The 19,464-nt window shown below is 43.2% G+C and overlaps 3 protein-coding genes across 10 annotated transcripts in view; 1 reads left to right on the top strand and 2 right to left on the bottom strand.

Moving 5' to 3' along the window:
* The window catches only part of bcl11bb (BCL11 transcription factor B b), a 37,061-nt gene extending 35,516 nt beyond the window's left edge, over nt 1–1,545 (bottom strand). For all 3 annotated transcript variants that reach the window (XM_026194446.1, XM_026194448.1, XM_026194447.1), the window contains exon 1: nt 665–1,545. In XM_026194446.1, the coding sequence (XP_026050231.1) occupies nt 665–728 (64 nt within the window). In that variant the 5' untranslated portion in view covers nt 729–1,545. The remainder of the gene's footprint in view (nt 1–664) is intronic.
* A 3,792-nt stretch (nt 1,546–5,337) lies between these two features.
* ccnk (cyclin K) lies at nt 5,338–12,256 on the top strand. 2 transcript variants are annotated; one of them, XM_026143130.1, is made up of 11 exons: nt 5,338–5,492; nt 6,265–6,497; nt 7,384–7,465; nt 7,563–7,694; nt 9,145–9,250; nt 9,338–9,395; nt 9,531–9,700; nt 9,794–10,002; nt 10,090–10,120; nt 10,365–10,436; nt 10,896–12,256. In XM_026143130.1, the coding sequence occupies exons 1-11, from the start codon at nt 5,484–5,486 to the stop codon at nt 11,408–11,410; spliced, it is 1,617 nt and encodes a 538-aa protein (XP_025998915.1). In that variant the 5' UTR covers nt 5,338–5,483; the 3' UTR covers nt 11,411–12,256. The 2 variants fall into 2 exon arrangements, with proteins under 2 accessions (XP_025998915.1, XP_025998914.1); XM_026143129.1 differs by having other exon boundaries at nt 6,262–6,497.
* Nucleotides 12,257–16,459: 4,203 nt separating this feature from the next.
* ccdc85cb (coiled-coil domain containing 85C, b) overlaps nt 16,460–19,464 on the bottom strand; it is a 47,450-nt gene continuing 44,445 nt past the window's right edge. For all 5 annotated transcript variants that reach the window (XM_026194064.1, XM_026194065.1, XM_026194066.1 and 2 more), the window contains 2 exons: nt 19,267–19,365; nt 16,460–17,467 (listed from right to left, as the gene is read on the bottom strand). In XM_026194064.1, coding sequence (XP_026049849.1) covers nt 17,378–17,467; nt 19,267–19,365 — 189 coding nt within the window. In that variant the 3' untranslated portion in view covers nt 16,460–17,377. The remainder of the gene's footprint in view (nt 17,468–19,266; nt 19,366–19,464) is intronic.

Genomic DNA, 19,464 nt, shown 5'->3' with positions numbered 1-19,464 from the left:
GAAATGTTTAACAAAGTATCCACGCGCAAATGTGACACATCCCGGGAGAAGAGAAAACGTAAAATTGAATATGAATTGTTAGAGTACAACCTCAGTGCACGTGTGTGTGTGTGTGTGTGTGTGTGTGTGTGTGTGTGTGTGTGTGTGTGTGTGTGTGTGTGTGTGTGTGTGTGTGTGTGTGTGTGTGAGTGCTACTCACACACACAATCAAGCAGACACCCCAGTTGTAGCTGTCACAGGATCGTCCCTTGTAGTAAAATCCACTGAAGCCGAAAAAGGCGCATGTAAAAACGGTCTCACTTACGCTGATACAAATGATAAAATAGTTTAGAAGCCATGCAGTCACTCGCATCGAGTCTAAAAGTTTAGTTTTAAATAAGCAGCTGCACGGTATACCTACTATTTTTTATTGTTTGTGCATTAGTGATATCACATGATCTATTTATTTTTTCTTGTTCGGCGCATTTTTTGCAATCACTGAAAACAACGTGCTGTCTTCGTGTTTTACTAAAAAGAAAAGTGCGTTATTAATCACGTTTAGTTCTTTATTTATTTATATTGGCCCGAAAGTCCGAATCGGGCTAAATAATAATATTGACAAAATTGCAAAGCAGTAAATGTTACGATAAAGGAAGTGATAAGCGTGTAAAGATTTTAACCTCACCTTGTATTGTCTCCCTGTGCGTCAACGATAAGTGCTGCGGGTTCACCTGCTTGCGGCGGGACATTGCCCCGGCATCTACTCTGGCATCGCCCGGTGAACGGCACTTGGAGTCGGCTTGGACCGTGGTGTCGGTCCTCTCTGGATCACAGGTCCCCGACTTCCCGCTCCCTTTTGTATTCCCCTGCTGCTTTTCACAGTCTTTAGCTGGAAATCGTCTTTTTTTGTTTCTTTTTTTTTTTTCTTTTGGAAAGATCACCAGTCGGACAGCAGCGCGATAAGGATGAAGGACCGCTCAGTCCACGGTGTCCTGCTGCGCCTCGGAGGAAGCAACACTTGGATTAAGGACGCCAAAAAAGTGTAGTTTTAGCAAGGAAGCGTCTGCAGACAACCGATGACTTAATGAGTGCGCCGGTAAAGTGAGCTTTTGCAGATTAACCAAATAGGACAAGGAAAGGAAAAAAAATCCTGGACTGTCCGCTTCTGCAGCGACCGCGGTGACAGATTAAGTAGCCTACGGAGCACTCCACCAGTGATGGATGTTGTCACCTATTTAACTCCTCTCCTTTTCTTTAATTTTAATGATATAATTATATCATCTGGGTTCAAATGGTGGCTCTTTAGTTTAGGATTCCCTACAGTCCTTCCATCTCAGCAGTGGCGCGCTACAATGACCCTTTGGCACTGACTCCCCTCGCGCGTTTTGGCATCGGTGCGCAGAAACGGCAACTCTTGGCTCTCGTGGCAGTAGCCGCGTTGATTGAGAGAGGGAGAGAAAGCGACAGAGAGAGAGAGAGAGCGCAGGCGGGCAGACGGACAAGAGACACCTCCCTCCCCTCCTTCCAACAAGCTCCAGTGTCTCCTATTGAGCCGTCTTTGCAGCTCACACGACGAAACATGCCCTGTTTGGGGCGACCCGCATGTGTGTGTGGGTGTTTGTGTGTGTGGTTGGTGTTGCCTCATTCAAGTTTAAGTGCGTCCAAGACATCAGCCACTACAGAGGTGTGAACGGCAAACAACACAGAGACAATTTGCGGGGGGCAACCAGCAGTGGCTCCCCAGAGCTCCACCACCAGCTTCAGACGCAAACATCACTCAGCAGTGGCTACTTCACAGACACGCTCATGTCTGGCTATTGGAAGCAGTGTCGAGTTAGCAGCCAAAATTCACCTTGACTTTCTTTTTTCTTTTTGGTAATTCTATCACAAATAGTATGAAGTAAATCAATCTGGTCATTTCACCTTTTACCTATTTAGAACCACCACCTCATCATCCTTGCTTACAGAAGCCTCACAGGCACGCCAGATGGAAATGATCTTAAAACAAGAACAGCAAACACCTCGATCAGGTCCAAGTCAAACTTGGATGAAGGGTCACCTTTAATTTAGACAATTAATCCTTTGTGTTGCTGTGCGTTTGTCGGCTGTGTAAACGGTGAAGCAATGCACAGGACACATGGCACCATACATGTAGTATTTACTCACATTTGAGTCAGAGGGTGGAAAACCCATGCTGTAGCTTTGTTGTTGGGGATCATTTAAATATGTTGTGAGGCAACAGTACCCTCTGTTGGCACAGTCTGGAGAACCTGTTTAGGCGGTGATACCTTAATGCAGCATTACTAAACTCCATCCCTATTTTTAGAATGAAGCCTCCTTAATTTGCCATTTATACAGTTCAGCGTCTGAGAGAGAGTCCTTGGAAAAGCAGATCGGGTTCACTGAGAGGCAATTAATAGCACTAAGGGAAGGTAATTGCACACGTACGGGTCTGCATTGAGATACAGGTTAGTACAGCTCTAATGCCACCACACCATACAGTCCAAAGTGGTGCCGTGCCGTAATTTGCTTGAAATACATTGTCGAATAAAAATAATAGCCTCACACGGCCGTTTAAAGTTGACACTGTTTCCTCGTAGATCAGCAGAGAAGTGTGCAGCCATAGCAATACATTTTACAGCCCGCCATTAATAAAACATGGTGGGCAATTTTAAGAGCATTAGAAGTTTGATTGCTTCGGGGCAGGCCTAGGGGACTTTCAGGACAGTAATTATTTATATAAATGAAATGTCATCTCAGCTCTGGCTCAAGTAGACGTAACCTCAGCAGACGCCACATGGAAACACTACGGCACAACAGCTATCTTTCACAGATAGGCCAAGCATGTTGTCGAGCATATTGCTTTGACTGGAGCGCATAAATTCGATATGTGATATTACACGGAGTGTCTTCGACTCCGCGTCGGGCCAAGAGAGCAACAGCAGTCGCGGACATATTGAATGCTGAAGGAAAACATTATCCTGAGTTCACACACGCTCTCTCTCTCTCTCGCTCTCTCTCTTGCCATCCCTGCCGGCTGCGAGCAGCTCCTTGATCCTTACCCATGGGTTTCTCAATAATACATCAATGTCTCCATTATAGCTTGTAACTGCAGGCTCTGGGCAAAGGCAGTTTAAAGCTGGGTTGCATGGGGCCAACATACCACAAATACCCCACTTGTGGACACAGGAAAGGTTTTAAGTCCAAATGTTGCCTCTAAGGAGACATGCATCTCTCATGCTAAGTGCGGTCGCTCAAGAGGAGGTACCTGAACACACCACGGGGCAACATCCAAGCAAGATGTGAAAGTTTTGTCCAACTTACAAGGGGCCACGGTGCTGACATGCAATCTACTGACTTTAGAAAGATCTGCCTTGTTTGTAACTTACAGTTAAGCATTAAAATAATGAGCCCGATAACAAAGTTTTTTTTTTAAAAATTAGAAGCTTTTGCATTTGTGTGGACACGCGACTCCCCCGGCTTTGACTCTGGGTCACCTCCATCATTGCATCCCTTACGTCTTCCATTTTTCATGTCCCTCCCATTTATTTACTCTCCAAAGAATACAACAAAGACATTAATATAGTCCTAAAATAGACTAATGTACATGACGGAAACTGGACTTTATACAGTTTTTAGGGTTAAGCGTGCAGACCTTTGGAGGCAGTCGCTTCAACGCGTTTAACCACAGCGTGACAGAGCTGACATAAACAATGAAAGGTCCACTCCAGGAGAGCTGGGGTAATATGAATATTGCTCTGGGATTTGCTTATAGTCGGCGCTTCATTATGCAATGTTTAATATTAATAAAGAAAGTATAAGTATATATTATTCATAAGCTGATTTACGGTGGCTGGTGTGTGTGTGTGTGTGGATTTGAGTGACAGATTGAGATGCTCCCTTGCTACAGGCAATACAACTAGACAAGGCTCTTACTTTTCTACAGGACACATCCTGACAATTTCTCCCACAGTTAAGAGGATTTGTCCGAGCAGGGGTGAATATATAATGCATGCAGATTCCAAATTTTAATTTGGACGGAGTAAATGATTCAATGCTGGCTTTTCTCAGAAGTGAGACTGGGCGGGAGGGGGATGCAGAGGGCACAAGATGTTACTTGCAAGCCCCGCTCTTATGCAGTGACATTTAAACAAGCACAGATGATGCTGCACCTTTCACGTGTCAACAACAGGAGCCTAAAGGAAAATTACTTTTCTAATATTTTCATTTTCCTGCTTAAAATTCCTTTTTGGTTAATATGATAGCAAGTTTCCATTACCAATAAACACATCTTTTTTTTGTCCTAATCAGTCCCTTTTCTCGCCTTCTCCTTTGCAGCAGGATGAGGTGGTAAACTTTCCTAATCTGTCCTGTTTCACAACCTTCATGTTTGAACTCAGAAGCCATAGCGACAGATAATACATGATAATTATTTGCAGTTTGAATCTCATGTGCATATATTGTTTTGCGTATTAATTAATATCATCGTCATTCTGTGCATACAGCTCAAAACCAATATTTAAGTTAATTTTAAACGTGTACGTATTGTTTGATTAGATATAAATAACTCACGAGTAATATAGAAGATAACGCCGGCACTGAGGTAAAAGAATGAGGGATTTTCTTGTGTTTAATCAGTAAAATAAACCAGTGATGTTTATTTTAGGGAGTCAGACAGAGTAGATTTTGGCTCAGTGTTCTTTAGTATGTGCACTATCAGGCAAACACCGGCAAAACTCATCTACTCTTAGATCCAGTTGTGCATCAGAAGTATGTTTGTAACACATACAGATGTATAAAGATCTATAGGTATCAAAGGAAAATCTGCTTCAGTTTATGTATTATACGTGTTTAACCTTGTCATTTTTTCTTTTTAATTTAATTTTTAACTTACCTGCAGATTCGCATTTATACTGGTCACAACTCATACTTGTTTGGTTGGGTTCCTTAAACATCCTGCTACTGCTACATCGAGTGATATTTCTTATGAGGAGCATATTTCTATGTTTGGGTGTTACCTGCTGCAGGACTCACCAGGTGTGAAAATAACCGGTGACTATTTAGCACAATGTAAATAATATTTGCTTGCTTGTTTGTAATTTGCACATGTAAACTATTTGGTCAATGCTGACCGCCAAAGTCCAAGAGAGATTCTGTGTCTCCCTCTAGTGGATATTATTGGGAATATCATCCTTTAGATTATTATCAAGAATATAAGAATTTAAAATGTTTTCAGGAAAGGCGGGCTGTTTCCAGCAGCGCTAGATAGACTCAAAACACGAATGAAATTAATTTAGCAGTGGAAATGGAAAGAAAAATGTGACCCGAGAGCACGTGTACCTCAGTGCCTGCGTGATGACGTCATCCAACGGTCTGACGTACCGCAAAATGGTGGTGCCCTTGTTACAATGGGGTCTGTTGTTCACTTGTTAGCCAACTTATTGTGATCAACTGTGGATTATTGCTACAACTGCCTGATTCAGGCGATTTATTCGGACGTCTACATGTTAAAGGTAAGAGTTGTGTCTCGTTGGAAGCGGCGGGGAGGTGAAGAGGCTGAATTCTGAACTACTTGTGACATGTCGGAAGCTTCGGCGTTACACCGAGTGGAGCAAGTTTGCTAGCCGAGGTTTAGCTAGCCGAGGCTGGTGCAGAGTGGCCCTGTTGATGTGACGGCGTTGGTTGCCCTCAGCTTGAGTGTTTCATAGATGTTAGCCTGTCGGTGCGTTTAAGCCGCTTCGAGTGTGTGGCTCGTGTTACCCTAATCTCCGCCTCTAGCGGCTTTTTTAGTTTTACGAAGCTAAGTTACCATCACAGCTAACAGTGCCAGCAGTAGCGGGTTCTTTGCAAAGCATTATTCGCTGTGTGTAAACTGGACTGTTGATTCTGCTGTGCAGCTGTATGCACACTGGGAGCCGACATTCACAGATCCGTGAAAACTATAGAAATATATTATGTTGCTATCTGAATCCATTTTAATCATCGATTTGTTTACAACGAGCCTGGACTTGGAGCTCAGTGTAGCTCAGAAATGTTTACTGCTCTTTAGCGTCTCACACCGTGGACTACAAGCTAATTACACTTTTTATAAGCCTGAGTGTGTATAAAACTGCGCTATGGCCCTCACAGAATACACTGGTGGCCAGGTTATAGACAGATCCTTTTTAAGAAAGAGACAGGATTTGTGGTACTCTTTGCCTGAACGTAAATATCTACTCGTGTGAGCTATGCTATTTAATGCTTTGCTGCCCTTAGTGATGATCCTTTTTATTTTTATCTCAGCAGTCCAGCACAGCGGGTCCATCCACCGCCTCTCCTCAATCAATGAAGGAATCCAAGGAAAACTCGTCAATGACGGGCCAGGCAATCTTGGACCATATAAAACCATGCTGGTACTGGGACAAGAAGGATTTAGCCCACACGCCCTCTCAGTCTGAGGGTCTGGACCCTGGCACAGAGGCCCGTTATCGCAGAGAAGGGGCTCGCTTCATATTCGACGTGGGGACCCGACTTGGCTTGTATCCTTGATTTAGATGATAGATTCATTGCTACAGCTACAAGAGAAAGGGTCACAAGATTAATCAGTGCCACATGCTTCAGTTTTATAGTTAAAGATAAAGAGACTTTTAAAAAGCAATACATCTGAAAACGCCTTTTATGGCTGTCTTGTCCTTTCTCACAGAACCTACTTTGATGTGAATGTGAACATTTTTACAGGGTCTGTCTGATATATACTTATTAGGGGTGCAACGATATTCGTATCGATATTGAACCGTTCGATACAGTGCTTTCGGTTCGGTACGCATATGTATCGAACAATACAAAATTTTTAATTTATTTTATCAACTTTCCTTCTGACGATGCTGTCTGTGTTGAGCGCTCAGTGAATCTGTGTTCGACTACTCCGCCTAGGCTCGACAGTGCAGCCTAGGCGGAGTAGTCGAACACAGATTCACTGAGCGCTCAACACAGACAGCATCGTCAGAAGGAAGAGCGCAGGGCAAGCTAGCGAGACAGAAGTTAAACTCTCCTTGCAAAATGGATCTCCCCCACCCTCATTCAGATCTGGTGCGCATTCGCTGTCAAAATAAAAAACACGCACAAGGGTTAGGGTTAAATTTAAAAACTGTACTTTTGAGTTAAAATATATATTTATAATTTTAATAAATGACAAATTAAAAAGGCATGAACATTTTTTTGTATCGAAAAAATATCGAACCGTGACACCAAAGTATCGAACCGAACCGTGAATTTTGTGTATCGTTGCACCCCTAATACTTATATATAATGATGTTTGTGGAAGCATTATTAAAAGAATTTTTTTTTTAATTTAAAGAGTCACATGTTAAAGCTGATATTTTGCAAACCGTTAATAGTCTTTGTGAGTCCTTGACCTGCATTCAGACACTATGACACACTGGCAACGGGCATCATATATTTCCACCGCTTCTACATGTTTCACTCCTTCAAGCAGTTTCCCAGATATGTAAGTCAATCTGATAATGGTCTCTGTTTGTTTCACTCCTGGAAGCAGACCTGATGTTTGTAATGGTGAAGTAATGGTGTGATATGTGTCTCGACAGGTGACGGGAGCTTGTTGTCTTTTCTTGGCTGGTAAAGTAGAGGAAACCCCAAAGAAGTGCAAAGATATCATTAAAACTGCCCGCAGCCTCCTGAATGATGTGCAGTTTGCCCAGTTTGGAGATGATCCCAAGGTGCAGTTCCTTGTATTGACCTTTGTTTTGAGAGGTTTTTCACTTGTGATTGCAGAAGCAGAATGGGTGTGAATACCTGTTTAAAAACAGGTGGTGTGTAACAGCGCTCACTGATACAGGCAGAATAAATGAGGTCCTGGTAAAACTGAAGTTTCCAATAACCTAAAAAGTTCCTTACTTATTTTTTTAGTGATCAGGGCTTTTATTTACCATTGCTGCCTGTAAGCGAAGCAGGCTTGCATTACAAACAAACTTTTATTCCTCGCTTTTATTAGAATAACTGTCTGTGTTCACTTGCATACAAAGCTTTGCTCAAACACGCTTACATTTCTTTAGTTTTAAGCTGGTACATTAGGTGTGTAATACCACAGTGAGCCATGACTCATTCTTTAAACACATCAGCGAGGTCATCAGAGCGTCACTCAACACAGCTTTATGTGCCCTGACTCACAGAGACAGTAATCAAACCGGCAGCTCTCACGGGGTCAAAACCAAACAAGAACAAGCTGTAAATGCAGTGGAATATGATTATGTCATTATGCCGCTTCACGTCTTTGCTATTAAAAACTCCCTCTCAACATTCAAGATTTTCTTTTTCCTCTTACCAGTTGGCGAGCTAAAATATCTATTAACTTGAAGTAGCCTCTGTTTCACTTAACCTTGAGTACTTTTGATAGAGCTGATAGATCTGTGACATCTGGACCTGGCTTATAACTTGTCACTTTGTTAGACACATTTACAGCACTCACATGAAGCGGCACAAGCATCTTACAGACGGCTTGTTTGCTTTCCCAGTCGCTCTTTAGCTTATTTAGCATCATGCTAGAATTAGCCAGTTTCTCCCAAAACATGAGCCTGAGTGCTTTACTCAGTTGAGCTGAAGCCTTTAGTCCAATAGCTTTAACTTATAGAGGGCTTTTACTGCCAATCATTTGCAGTCATACCAAATACCTCATTGGTATTTGGATATCAGCCTTTTAGTTATAAGCCACCATCAGTGTCCTGGCTTTTCTCACCAGTTTTTAGTAGCTTAACTACTGTCATTAAGTCAGAATTGTACATCAGCTTCTTTCTTACTTAAGTGTTTTTAAATGAAAAGTTTAGCTATTCGACTCTCATCTGGCTTATCGTTACTAATTGGAAGTAAAGGTAATGGGAACTTGTCTTGTTAAGCCACTAAAATTAGGATTTTTCCAAAAGACAATATTATTGTTACATTTTTTAAAAGGAGAATTTTTTGTCATTCATTGCCACAACAAATGGCAACATCCAGAGAAAACGACCACACATGCAATCTAGTTGTGAGCTTTCATGTTTTTAACATGTGCAGGATTTCCAGCACCTACAGCGTTTTTAGAGACTGCCTCCACATTTACGAGCAGGGTGTTTTTTGGAAGAACGATACTCTGACACAGCAGTAAGCTTTTAATTAGCCTGCTTGTTTTAACAGGAAGAGGTGATGGTGTTAGAGAGAATTTTGCTCCAGACGATCAAGTTTGACCTGCAGGTGGAGCACCCCTACATGTTCCTGCTGCGCTATGTCAAGCAGCTCAAAGGTGAGATAGGATAAGTATGACATCAGCTCCACAGAGCGTGAGAAATGATGGTCCTGTGGGCAAACTCTGACCTGTTTCACGTTACAGGGGAGAAGAATAAAGTGTGCAAGGTGCTGCAAATGGCTTGGACCTTTGTCAACGACAGGTGAGGATTTTGTGCGTCAGGTTTTACAGCCTGGTTAGTTTTCATTTGTAAGGAATGCAAAGTTATATGGTGATGTCACAATAACCTGGTGCTTCAACGGGCAAAAACTCAAACCACCTCTCGTGTTGTTTGCAGCCTGTGCACCATGCTGTCTCTGCAGTGGGAGCCGGAGATCATCGCGGTCGCTGTCATGTACCTGGCTGGCCGCCTGTGCAAATTCGACATCCAGGAATGGACCAACAAGCAGTCTACACGCCGCTGGTGGGAGCAGTTTGTCCAGGACGTTCCAGTGGAGCTACTTGAAGGTACTCAGCATAAAGACGTTCCACTTAAAGCCTCTTCCTTTGTATTTTTTTTTTTTTTGTCTTTACCAAAAAAAACATGTCTTTGCCTTCCAGACATTTGCCACCAGATCCTGGACCTGTACTCTCAGGGAAACAAACCCATCCCTCAGCAGATGCAGGAGAAGGAGAGGGCACCTGCTGCTCCGATCTCTGCTCCTCCAGCTCCACAGGGACAACCGCCAGCCGCTAACCCTCCTCCCCCACCACCAAAAAAGACTTCCCCTCAGGGTGGTAGCCCGTCACGCCAGCTTAAACGCTCACATGTAAGTATACATTCAGCCTGTGCTGTACAACTCGTGTTTAACATGATTCATGCACGGGGCTCATATTTTATTTCCTCTGTGTTACAGACGTCCCCCAAAGATGAACCAAAGGCTCCAGGTAACATGTTTATTAATGATTAGGCAGATTTTAAAGCTGTTAAAATCTGATGAAATTAAACTGAAATGTCTCCAAGAAAGCAACAAATTAATGTCAACGAAGAGCAGTTTAGAGAAAGATGAAAGACGGCAGTTAGATTTTCCTGGCAGGGTTGAGGTTTTTATGATTATCCAGGAGCACAGAAGCATTTGCTTACGCAGTTACAGTTTTGTTTTGTCTTAAAAAGCTTCTATTTAATTCACAGAACAAGTTGGATCAAAGATTCCTCGACTGGAGAGCCCCATGCCTCCTCTACCCACAACGCAGCCACCCCCAGGTAAGCGTGACTGTGTAGCTTACGTCATCTGCATTCTTTACACTGTCCAGGAAGTTCAAATGATTTAGAGCTGGATCAAAATATCGTTACGTGCTGGCGTCCTCTTAATACTCTGTTTGCGTGCGCCACCACAGCAACCAATAATGAGCAGCCAGGACCCCCTGCCTGCAGCTCGAGCTTAGAAGCAGCCCACAGTCGTTAGTCCTTTCAGTCTGCTTACGTAACCACATCTCGTCTGGACATTATTTCCCAAGACACGCATACCCCTAACCTATCCCAGACCAATCTGATTAGTGCTTGAGCCTCATAATGAGACCTCCTATGTGGCTAAGCCTGGTAGTTTTGGTCTGCCCGTGTGCTCACTGTCTGAGAATGGAGAGCTTCATTTTAGATCTTTGCAGTAGGGAAGCTGATTTTTATTAACAAGTCGTTTCTCTTTACTTTGTCCTTTCACTCCAGCTCCTCCCGCAGAAGCAGAACCAGGAAATGAAACAGCTCCTCCTCCCCCACAGGCTCCACCTCCACACCAGCCTCCTCCGCTGCCCCACCGCCCTCCTCCTCCACCACCTTCCAACTACTTGATGTCCACAACGAGCTCTTATATGTCTGGTGAAGGCTACCAGAGCCTACAGTCCATGATGAAGACTGAGGGTCCCTCCTACTCCATGCCGCCCAGCTACGCACCCCCAATGTATCACGTCTATCCACCACCTTCAGCACCTCCTCCTGGGCCACCACCTCCTCCCTCCACATACCCACCACCCAGCTTGCCACCATCCTATCCACCACCGGTCTACAACAACTACCCCCCGCCACCGCCTCCACGCATGCCACCAGGCCACGTGCCTCCACCAGGGATGGCCCTTCCACCCACTGGGTACCCTCCTCCACCTCCAGTGCCTCCAGGACAGTCACAGGTGCCCTTGCCCCCTCCGCCTGGTATGCCTATGAACCGTGGCGCATGGATGAGATGAGAATGTGATAAGTCTGTGAACTGAGCTTGTGCAGAGCCACAACTGGGGCGAATAAAAACAACCAGGATCTTGTTATCTTGGAGCAAAACAGGAAAAGCGGAGCTGCTTCATGACTTAACTTCTGATAGAGAGGTGCAGGGTTGTGAAAGAAAGCGTGTAGGTAAATGGACTGTAAAGATAAAGTGAGGTCTGGACAGTTTTGTTATGGGAGGTGATAGGAAGGTTAACAAATTAGCAAATATGTAGAGGATAGGTACTCACAGTGCCCAGTTCCAGGAGCTTATGAGAAACACTGTCCAGTCATTGTTTTTATTAGTTTTTTTCTGGAAATTTATCAGGAAATAAGAGATTTTTTTTTCTGTTGTCATACATGCACTCTCACTAATTGTGGGATGGTGAAATGTTCCAGTTTCATTCAGCCTTTGAGTGGATCTAAGGTTGGGTCTTGTGTTCCTTCCTTTATTCTGTCACCTTTATTGGTTTTCCTGAATACACCTCCCTTCACTTTGTGTTCTCTTCTCCACATTCTCATTGTTCTGCTGAGAGCAGTGTAATAAAATCTTAAGGTGGTTGAATATGCTGTGGGACTGTCGTATTGAAAGACTTGAACAGACACATGCTGTATATTTTTTGTGGTTTAAACAGCGTTTTTTCTTTTGTTTGTTTTTTACATTTTACTCTGATAACACTGAGGTAGTGTTGCAAGACATTTCTGCTGCTTTTCCCCCCTCATGTCACCACCCATCTTCTCATCCGCTTCTGCACCCAGAGCAGTAAACATTAAAACAATAATTTCCTCATTCACTGTCACTGGTCTAAGAAGCCCAATAAAGAAGAAAAGAAAAACTGACTTCAGCTGTTCTTTATCTGGGTTTTGCTTTGGTTCTATTTTTTTTAAATGGTACTTTTTATGGCCATAAGTTTAAAAGAGTCAAAAGTTCATCAAAGAAAGCAGAGCGAAGTACTTCCTCTGGGTTAGGTACCTCTGAGTGGCTGTTGCTGCAGTGGGAACACACACGCAGAACACTAATAGTTAAAAGGATGAAAAACTGCTTTTTGGAAGAGCGGAAGGTTACAGCCTGGGCAGGTCATCAGTAAACAGTGACAACTTTCCTACAGCCACACATAAAAACAACTATAAAAATAAAAAATAGCATCTTTTGAGTGAATCTAAGTACTCTGAGAAAAGAGACACAGGAAGAACAAGCAAAACCTGGGTGTGAGGCCACAGTGCTAACCGCTGCACCACCAGCTTACTTTTAAGCACCTTTTATTTCCTTGCACTGCAGGAAACACACACAGATCAACCACAACTAACACTGGACAGTTTGCAAGTGTAGATTTCAGTTTTTTTGAGCACTTCTGTATAAAACTGCCTTAGACTACTCTGTGCTTTGGTTTAGGTGTAAGAAAAGTTCTCGTCACCTGCTCTTCATAGCTGAAAATGGGGTCTGTGTGAAGAGAGAAGGTGTTGCTTCTTAGATTTCTCCCACCCTTTACACACCAGCTCATGTTCCTCTTTATCTCCACCAGTCAAATGTTTATGAACAGAGGCCAGGATACAGACAGATGAGCAGATACCTTTTCCACTAATCGGTTTTAGCAGTGAAAATGATACTCCCCCACTTCTTCAGTCCACCCATTCAACTGCTTATTGACGCAAATATCTAATCAATCGCATAGCAGCAACCCAGAGCATTTAGGCAGATAGACGTAGTCATGATGACCTGGTGAAGTTAAATGGGAAAGAAAGTGAGCAGCAGATCTCTTGGCAAAAATACGTAGTTGATGCCAGAGGTCAGAGGAGAATGCTTTGAGATGATAGGAAGGCTACACTGACTCAAATAACCAGTCATTACAACCAAGGTATGCAGAAGAGCATCTCTGAACATACAATTATATTATACAGCGCCAAATCACAACAACAGTCTCAAGGCGCTTTATATTGTAAGGTAGACCCCATCATAATACATACAGAGAAAAACCCAACAATCACATGACACACTATGAGCAAGTAAGACAGTGGGAAGGAAAAACTCCCTTTTAACAGGAAGAAACCTCCAGCAGAAGGCTCAGGGAGGGGCGGGGCCATCTGCTGTGATTGGTTGGGGAGAGAGAAGGAAGACAGGATAAAGACATGCTGTGGAAGAGAGACAGAGATTTATTGAGAAAGGTGACTGAAGAAGAAACACTCAGTGCATCATGGGTCACCTGATCCAGCACAACCTATAGCTATGAGCATCATTTAAATGCCAGATTTAAAAGCCTGTGTGAGTATTGTTGCAGACCAGGGTTTTTATGATGTATTTTATGACTGTATTATGTTTTTACCTTGTAAAGCACTTTGTGACATATGTCTGTGAAAGGTGCTATATAAATAAACTTTACTTACATGTCCATTTTTCACCATAAATGTGCAGAAACTGTGTCATCCTATCCTGCCAACGTGGACCAAAATCACTGTTTTGTTTTCAACATCTACGCCAAGAATGAAGGCAGATTTGAAGGGAACAGGGGAACCTAATAAATTGGCCAGTGGTGCGCATTCCAGTTTTTGGTTTTACATTTTCATTTCCACCGTTCCGCCACCAGAGGGCAGCCTACCCCAGCTAGTGAAAAAAAAATAAATGTAGCGCATGCTTAAATAAAGAGCCGTTCACAACATCATTAAGCAACTTGTTTATTTTCTTCCAAATGTTTCTAAAAGTGGACTATTTCATGTTTTCGGTCTCACCAGCGAAATATTCTCCTTTATTGGTGAAACCACGAAAAGAGGTTCCAGTCATGCTAGTTACTAAAGGAATATACATTTACACTGTAGATTCTAGGTTTCTGTATTGTGGCTTTAGCATATAGGCAGGAAAAAAAACACTACAGATGCTTTTTTTTTTTTTTTTTTTTCTTCAAATATACAGCTGGGTCCAAATTAAAACACAATAAAGAAAACAGTGTGGCACGTCTCAAATCATTTGCCATATATAAAGTATTCAAAATTGTATAATGGCTTCAAATCGGTTCCTAGAAAAAGGACACTTAAAAAAAATCATACTTTGATTATTATTATTATATATATCTATATATTTTAACCCTTTAATTGAGAGTACCAAGGTGGACAAACGGGTAGCCTCAGAAATGTTCTAATTTGGAACAAATAACACTAGAGATGGGAGAGCCTGAGCTGTCGAGTCACTCGGCAAACTCATCAGACAACTTTAATAACACGAAATCCGTCTGATGAGTTTAAAACGTGACCGTTCAGTTACCAACTGCGCTCCCATCTCTATCTCACTATGTTACACCTGGCAATAAATACACCGACAAACAGTATTTGTTCATTCTGACATCAAGAAAAGTTTTTTGTTTTAAATGTTAGTGTTTTATGGTACGGAGACATCAAGGGGAAGACTTATCTCATATTCTAAAAAAGAAAAAATAACTTCAATAAAACACGCACTGCATAAACACACCTGCTGAATCCATGATGCGAGAAACGGTCTAATATCCATCTATGTGACTTTTCTTTCCCTACCCTTATCGTCAGAGATACAGTGGTGTGAAAAAGTCTTTGCCCCCTTCCTGATTTCCCAGTGTTTTGCATATTTGTTACACTTACATGTTTTGGATCATCAAACACATTTTAATATTAGGCAAAAACAGCCCGAGTAAGTATAAAACACTGTTTTTAAATGGTGATTTCACTGATTAGGGGAGAAAAGTTATCCAAACCTACCAGTTCCTGTGTGAAAAAGTAATTGCCCCTGTTGTTAAATCAGGAATTAACTGTGATTAACCACAGTTCAGTTAAAAAAAAAACAAACAAACAAAAAAAACCCAAAAAACCCCCCCACACAGTTCAGTTTCACTAAACACACTCTGGCCTGATTATTGCCAGACCTGTTGAATCGAGAAATCACTTAAATAGAACCTGTCTGACAAAGTGGAGCAGGCTAAAAGATCTCAAAAAGCAAGACATCATGCTACGACTCGAAGAAACACCTGAGAAACAAAGACACTGACAGCTTTCAGTCTGGAAAGGGTCACAGCGGTAGTGTGATGGGCTGGAGCTGCTAATCCGCCTCAGGAGGAAGACTGGCTGTTGTAAATGGAGCCATGAATTCTGTCGTCTACCAAACCATCCTACAACTGTCCGGCCATCTGTTTGTGACCTCAAGCTGAAGCGCACTTGGGTTCTGCAGTAGGACAGTGACCCAAAACACGCCAGCAATACCACCTCTGAATGGCTTATGCAAAGTAAAATGAGTCCTGACCAGAATCCGATTGAGATGCTGTGGCAGGACCCTAAAAAGGCGGCTCATGCTCGAAAACCCTCCAATGTGACTGAATTACAACAATTCGGCAAAGATGAGAGGGCCAACATTCCTCCACAGCGCTGTCAAAGACTCATTGCCAGTTATTGTGAATGCTTGATTGCAGTTGTTGCTGCTTTATTGCGGTTTTTGCTGGCCCAACCAGTTATTAGGTTACCAGTTATCACTTTTTGCACACAGGCCCATGCAGGTTTGGATTTTTTCCCCATTAATAATAAACACCTTAATTTAGAAACTGCATTTTGTGTTTACTTGTGTTTTCTTTATCTAATATTTAAATTAGTTTGATGATCTGAAACCTGCAACTGTGACAAACATGCACTTTTCAAACCACTGTATAAAAAAAGTTTCAGAGCAGATCAAACTGAGTGGGGAGGTTCAGGATATTTTAGTTATTGAATTACATTTTATTTTGGATGGATTCAGAAAATGTCTTCAGCAGCCTTCAATCGGGCTGTAACCAGGGTTCAATGGCCCAAAAAAAGAGGATTCACAGGCAGATGCTACAGCTCCAACCATTCAGTCTCCTCCCACACAGACTCACACTCTTAAACACACTCACACACATGCGCGCACGGTCACAGATGGGCAAAGGTAAAGCTGTAGCCCTCCCAACCTGAGAGAATGATTGTCAAGCATGCACACAGCATACAATTTTTAGCCCGTTTCACAAAAGTAAGAAAATTTATCTGTTCCTTAATAAACAGAGCGAGACGGCAGATTCAGAATGGCCCGGATACATTTGAACGAACATTACAGAGAGAAGGAGTAAGAGCAATTCATCTGGAAAAGAATGATAATGATAACAATGACAATAACAAAAAAAAAAAAGAGTATTACCAAAAGCAAACCCTGTTTGAGGTCTGTGTGTGTTTGTATATGTAGGTGTGTATGTGTGTGCTTTTTAAAACTCAATTGTTGATCACATGGCCACGCTAGAATACAAAATAAAGTCAAATCAACAGAAACAATGACGTAATGCTATGGTTTTATACATAATATACACGAGTTAACAGCGATCTCTAGACTTTATTATCCATAGACTTGTCTTACGAGCAAAAAGGCGCTAGGTCACAGTGGGTTTCACTTGGCTAACATTATAGAATGCTAATGCTAGTTATACTCATTGACCGCTGGAGGAAGTGGGGAGGCGGGGTCATACATGTGACAGGAGCTCGGGAGGGGATGGGGGTGTCTCTCTCCATAGAAACTAGTATTAATCGCCTCACTGTTGCCAACTTCTGCCCCCCCACCCCCGTCACCTGTGCTCGAAACCACGTCTCATCCCTAGCTTATTACAGCTCAGCTAAGCTCTAAAGGAGCGAAAGCGGGTGTTTGTTTACAGAGAGAAAAGAGAAAGCCTCCAAACCGATGCAGAAAAGTGGCGGGTTGGTGACACTAGCTGCCGGCTGTCAACATGTCAGCGCAGAGATCCAAAAACGTATACAGGCAACAACGAGACTAACAGGTCCATTCTGTAGCCAGTCTAAAAAGAGAGCGTTCGCCGGAGGAATGCCGGGTGCTGTCGGCAGGTGGGAGCACGGTGGCGTGACGGGTCCGTGTAGGTGCAGGTGGGAAGGTGGCGTTTCAGGTGAGTGTGGATCCTGATATCTCTCCGTCTCTCTCTAGGGCTGATATGCTACAGCGGGCCTTTGAACTGGTTACCAGAGAGGTGCTGTCTGACGGACAGCTTTGATCCTGCTGCATCACCCAGTTTTCTCCACACCACCTGCGAACAGAAGAGGAGAGAAGAGGAGCTGAGCGAGGAAGAGGAACAGCGAGAGAAAGACGGGCAGACACAGAGGCTGGAAAGAAAAGACTTTCTTCTTCAAGAGGGAAAACTTCAAATGCCCACAGTTTGGCTTTGAGCTGGGAGGACTACACACACTCACACTACAGTAGAGCTTCAGTGCAGTGCAGAAGTCTCGAGCTTCTTTATATTTTGCTTTCAAGAAGCCGGATTTTCTCATAATTTTTTTAAGTGGTCTTGAGCAACAGTCCTGCAGCCTTTCTGAAGGTCTTTCAAAGTGTTTCTTTGGACTCATTCTTCAGTTGATACGTCTACTGTTCACTGAAACCTGATCAGAAATGGCTTCAGTAGAAGGGGTGGCCCATTCTTAAGAAAGGCAGGGTGTGTATGTATGGCCGAGGTCAGGAGAGAGGGACAACAGCCATGTGTACAACACGGTGGAGGCCCTGTCATGGTTTTGGGCAGCGTTTCAGCCAGTGGTGTTGGAGATTTATGGAATTTTAAAGGGAGAAAAGCACAGTGAGGTTTTAACCCACCGTGTAGCACCATCTGGAAAATGTCTGACTGGCAACAGCTTCATTTTTCAGCATGACAACGATCCCAAACACACTCCCAGTGCAGTAAAAGCGTACACGGATGGAAAAAAGCACACAATGGAGCCGTATCAGTCATGAACAGGCCTTCCTCTTCAACATTACTGAAACAGCGTGGGATCAAAAAGCAGCCATGAATGGCCTTCAGGAAGCCTGGAGAACTATTCCCAAACACCACTTTAAGAAATGCTGCTTAAGAGAGTTATTAAGGAATAAAGGTGGACAGATCGAATATTGACTTTTAAGCTCTTTGGAGTTATCCCAACTGTTATCTTATACACTGTATATGTTTGAACATTTCAATGAAGCACTGCACCCATTTTCCAATTCTATCAAAGCATAAAGACAAGAACGGGACTCTATCTCAGTCCGTGTCGTCTCTCCGGTGCTGAAATCTCTCTATGAGAGTGAGAGGGGCCCCCGCGAGACCCCGGTGATGTTACAGAGGTACTATTGTAGTGCTTCCCCATTCCTGGCCTGTCACATACCTCTGCAGGGCCCAGATAACCCCACTCTCGTACTCGCTCTAATCAGCAGACCTTTTTATCCTGGGAAAGGCCTTTTCAGCACAGACAGAGAAAGATGAGGGGAAAATGAGAGGTGGAAGAATAGAAGGGTGAGGTGGAGGAGTGCTATTGGGAGGGAGGAGGGGGTGGTGCTCTTTTTCCTGCCGCACCAGTTTAATTGCTCTGACAGCTCAACTATGAGCCTCTATACTTTGGGCTTTCAGCTTTGGAGTGGAAAAGGGGGGCACAAAAAGAGAGACAGAGGGATGGATAGAAAGAAAGAAAGAGGCAGAGCTGCTGTGTCATTCCAAACCAAATGAGCCCAAACGAGTTCCTCATTAGCCAAAAAGGCTCAAAACTGACCTGATTTGAATCCAGTATAATGAATTAAAAAAGCTAATGAACAGACTGAATTTACAACTATCAAATTCCTCATTTTTCCATTGTTACACTAATGGTCTGCATATAGTGCATTTTATATTATTGGCACTACATCAGTGACAAACCTGTGGTGTGATTAGCTAAGTGGTTCTGCAGTGATGGCAACAGACCTGTGTGAGAGCTCAGACACCCACCTAGCCCCCCACTTTCAGGCTCTCCAATAATCATGACAACACACAGACAATTAGAATAAGGACCGGGATGCGAGTACATCTGTGGGAGCAGGAGGTGCACTTACATTGCACATCTCTCGCACAATGGCCTTCTCTTTCTCGCTGAGATCATCCTCATAGTCCTCAGGAACCTGCTTATCCAAGTTCTCGTGGACCTCCAGCACCTGATGGCAGACACAGGGTTGGACACGTCTTATTTTCCTTCTGTATTTACAGAACTACACTAGGCAACGCTGTTATCTTCCAGCCTAACTGCCAATGTG

The sequence above is a fragment of the Astatotilapia calliptera genome, chromosome 15, assembly GCF_900246225.1.
Source record: "Astatotilapia calliptera chromosome 15, fAstCal1.2, whole genome shotgun sequence".
In the NCBI taxonomy this organism is placed as follows: Eukaryota; Metazoa; Chordata; class Actinopteri; order Cichliformes; family Cichlidae; genus Astatotilapia; species Astatotilapia calliptera.
The sequence above is the reverse complement of the archived record's forward strand: the minus strand, read 5'-3'. Positions and strand labels throughout refer to the sequence as shown.